This window comes from Otolemur garnettii, unplaced genomic scaffold, assembly GCF_000181295.1.
Source record: "Otolemur garnettii isolate 467f Iridium unplaced genomic scaffold, OtoGar3 scaffold00046, whole genome shotgun sequence".
Classification (NCBI taxonomy): Eukaryota; Metazoa; Chordata; class Mammalia; order Primates; family Galagidae; genus Otolemur; species Otolemur garnettii.
In genome coordinates, this window is record NW_003852441.1 from 9,782,467 (window position 1) to 9,784,605 (window position 2,139).

The 2,139-nt window shown below is 33.4% G+C and overlaps 1 protein-coding gene across 3 annotated transcripts in view; it reads left to right on the forward strand.

The window, feature by feature from the left end:
• STX8 (syntaxin 8) overlaps nt 1–2,139 on the forward strand; it is a 294,548-nt gene that overhangs the window by 21,728 nt on the left and 270,681 nt on the right. For all 3 annotated transcript variants that reach the window (XM_003791260.2, XM_023513962.1, XM_023513963.1), the window contains exon 4: nt 1,838–1,948. In XM_003791260.2, the coding sequence (XP_003791308.2) occupies nt 1,838–1,948 (111 nt within the window). The remainder of the gene's footprint in view (nt 1–1,837; nt 1,949–2,139) is intronic.

Below are 2,139 nucleotides of genomic sequence, written 5' to 3' on the forward strand. Positions count from 1 at the left end.
GGGACCACACCTATGGTGCATTTTACAAGAGTACATGTTAAATCTAATAAGTATAGAATATAAATCTTAACACAGTAACTAAGAAAATGAGGTGAAGGCTATGTTAACCAGTTGGATGAAAGTATTTCAAATTGTATATAAAACCAGCACATTGTACCCCATGATTGCATTATGTACACAGCTATGATTTAATTAATAAAAAAAATTTAAAAAAACACATAGAAAAACTTTCTGCCTTACAATTTACTATTAATTTGAAACACATTGATGTTTATTCTTGATATTACATTGAACAAAAGGCTAATATTTGGCCTTTTATTAAGACAGAGGAAGTATTTAAGGCCACTGTTTGATACTCCTGCTACTTAATGGTTTCCAAGATGGTGTACTTACTCTTGTCAAGCAGGAAATGGAAAAGTAATGGTAGTAATTTGACCCAGGAAAGTGTGGCATTGTGGAATATTGAGAGAATTGGTTTATTATTGTATAACATCTAAAGCTGCTAACACTGCTCAGCTACCTTGGTTTGGGGAATTTATGACTTTTCTAACTATTGTCTTTTACTATGAAGAATTTTTTTCCTGGGTTTGTTTATTGATTTGCTAGCTAGCTCTTTTGTATGCCAAGTTAGCAACAAAAATTGTAGATTCCCTGGACAATGGTTTTCTCACCCAGGTAATGTTGATGCTTCTACTTGATTCTACCAATTTCTCAGATACTTTTTGGGCCCAAGTATTAAAACAATGTTTTATATTCATTCCTTGGAAAAAGAAAAGTATTTATAAATCCAAAGTAGCAGTCTCACTAGGTAATTGTGGCCAGGCCTGCCTCAAATCACCTATGTTTCAACTCTCATAAAACATATATTAATAAAAAAGTAAAAGTTTGATAAAATGAGGAAATTTTTGTGTTCACTTTGTATATCTTATGTCAGATATATTCTTTCAAAAGTGTTAGCTTTCTTGTACTCTTTATGGAAAAAGTTTTCTCCTTCAGTATTTTCTTTATTTTTAGCACACATATGTGCATACATATATTTCAGCCTAGAAGAACTTGAATAGTTTGCTTCAAAAAAACCAGTATATGAAATATTGGACTTAGTCCTGATTTTTTTTTTAACTTTGTCTTGTGAATTGTGCTGAAAGAGGTGTTAGAGATTATCTGATATTATGTATAAAGAAACAGAGATCCAAAAAGGTGAAATAACTGGTTTAAGGTCATAGATATTGGTCCAAATCGGACTAAAACTCACTAGTCCAGCTGGCTTACTAGAATCATACCTTAAAATATGATTCTTTGGAATTTTCTTTAAAGATCATGCAATATATTTAAATAATGAATTGATGCTAACAATTTTTAGAGCAAATCTGTTGCATAAAGTAGCACTTTACATAGTATATTTTAGGTCCATTAATAGGTATTAACATGGGAGGAAGAGGGCAATGTAGAGATGCCCCTCCTTTAAACAGAGTATCTTAGGGTACTAATGTGTCACCCCTGAGCACCAACACCTATAACTCAAAACCTGAATGGGAAAAGTCATTTACATGTAGGTCACTCTGAGGAAGACAACATTTCCCTACTATCTTTCTCAGGGAAAGAACTTGTGTAGTGATATCAGTGTTTGTAAGTCTCTCTGCAGTGGTGCTCTCAAGATCCTTTACTTGAAGAAGTGAAGTTGAAGGTCAGAACAAGGAAATCAGAGCAATGGTTCACATCTCTTCTGAACAGTAGTGATTAGAGACTTTAAAAGCTACTGCTAAAGAGTTAACTTAATAATGTAATAGGTAAAATGAGGCAATTCATCTACTGTTGGACCTTAACAAGATGTCTGCAGAACACAACTTGAAGGGGATCGAAGACAGAACCTATTGGACGATCTCGTAACTCGAGAGAGACTACTTCTGGCATCCTTTAAGAATGAGGGTGCTGAACCAGATCTAATCAGGTAGGATGTTTTCTATTACAGGGATAACTTGGTGGGTGAAGACTTATTTGCAGATGTTACAGCTGTTTTCCCTAATGGCTTACTTTCCTTAACTGGTAGAGTGTATTCTGTCCGTTTATGGTTTTTGACTACAGTTTTCTATTCAATTCAGTTTTCTTTTTTTGTTTGTTTGTTTTTTTTTTTTTTTTTTT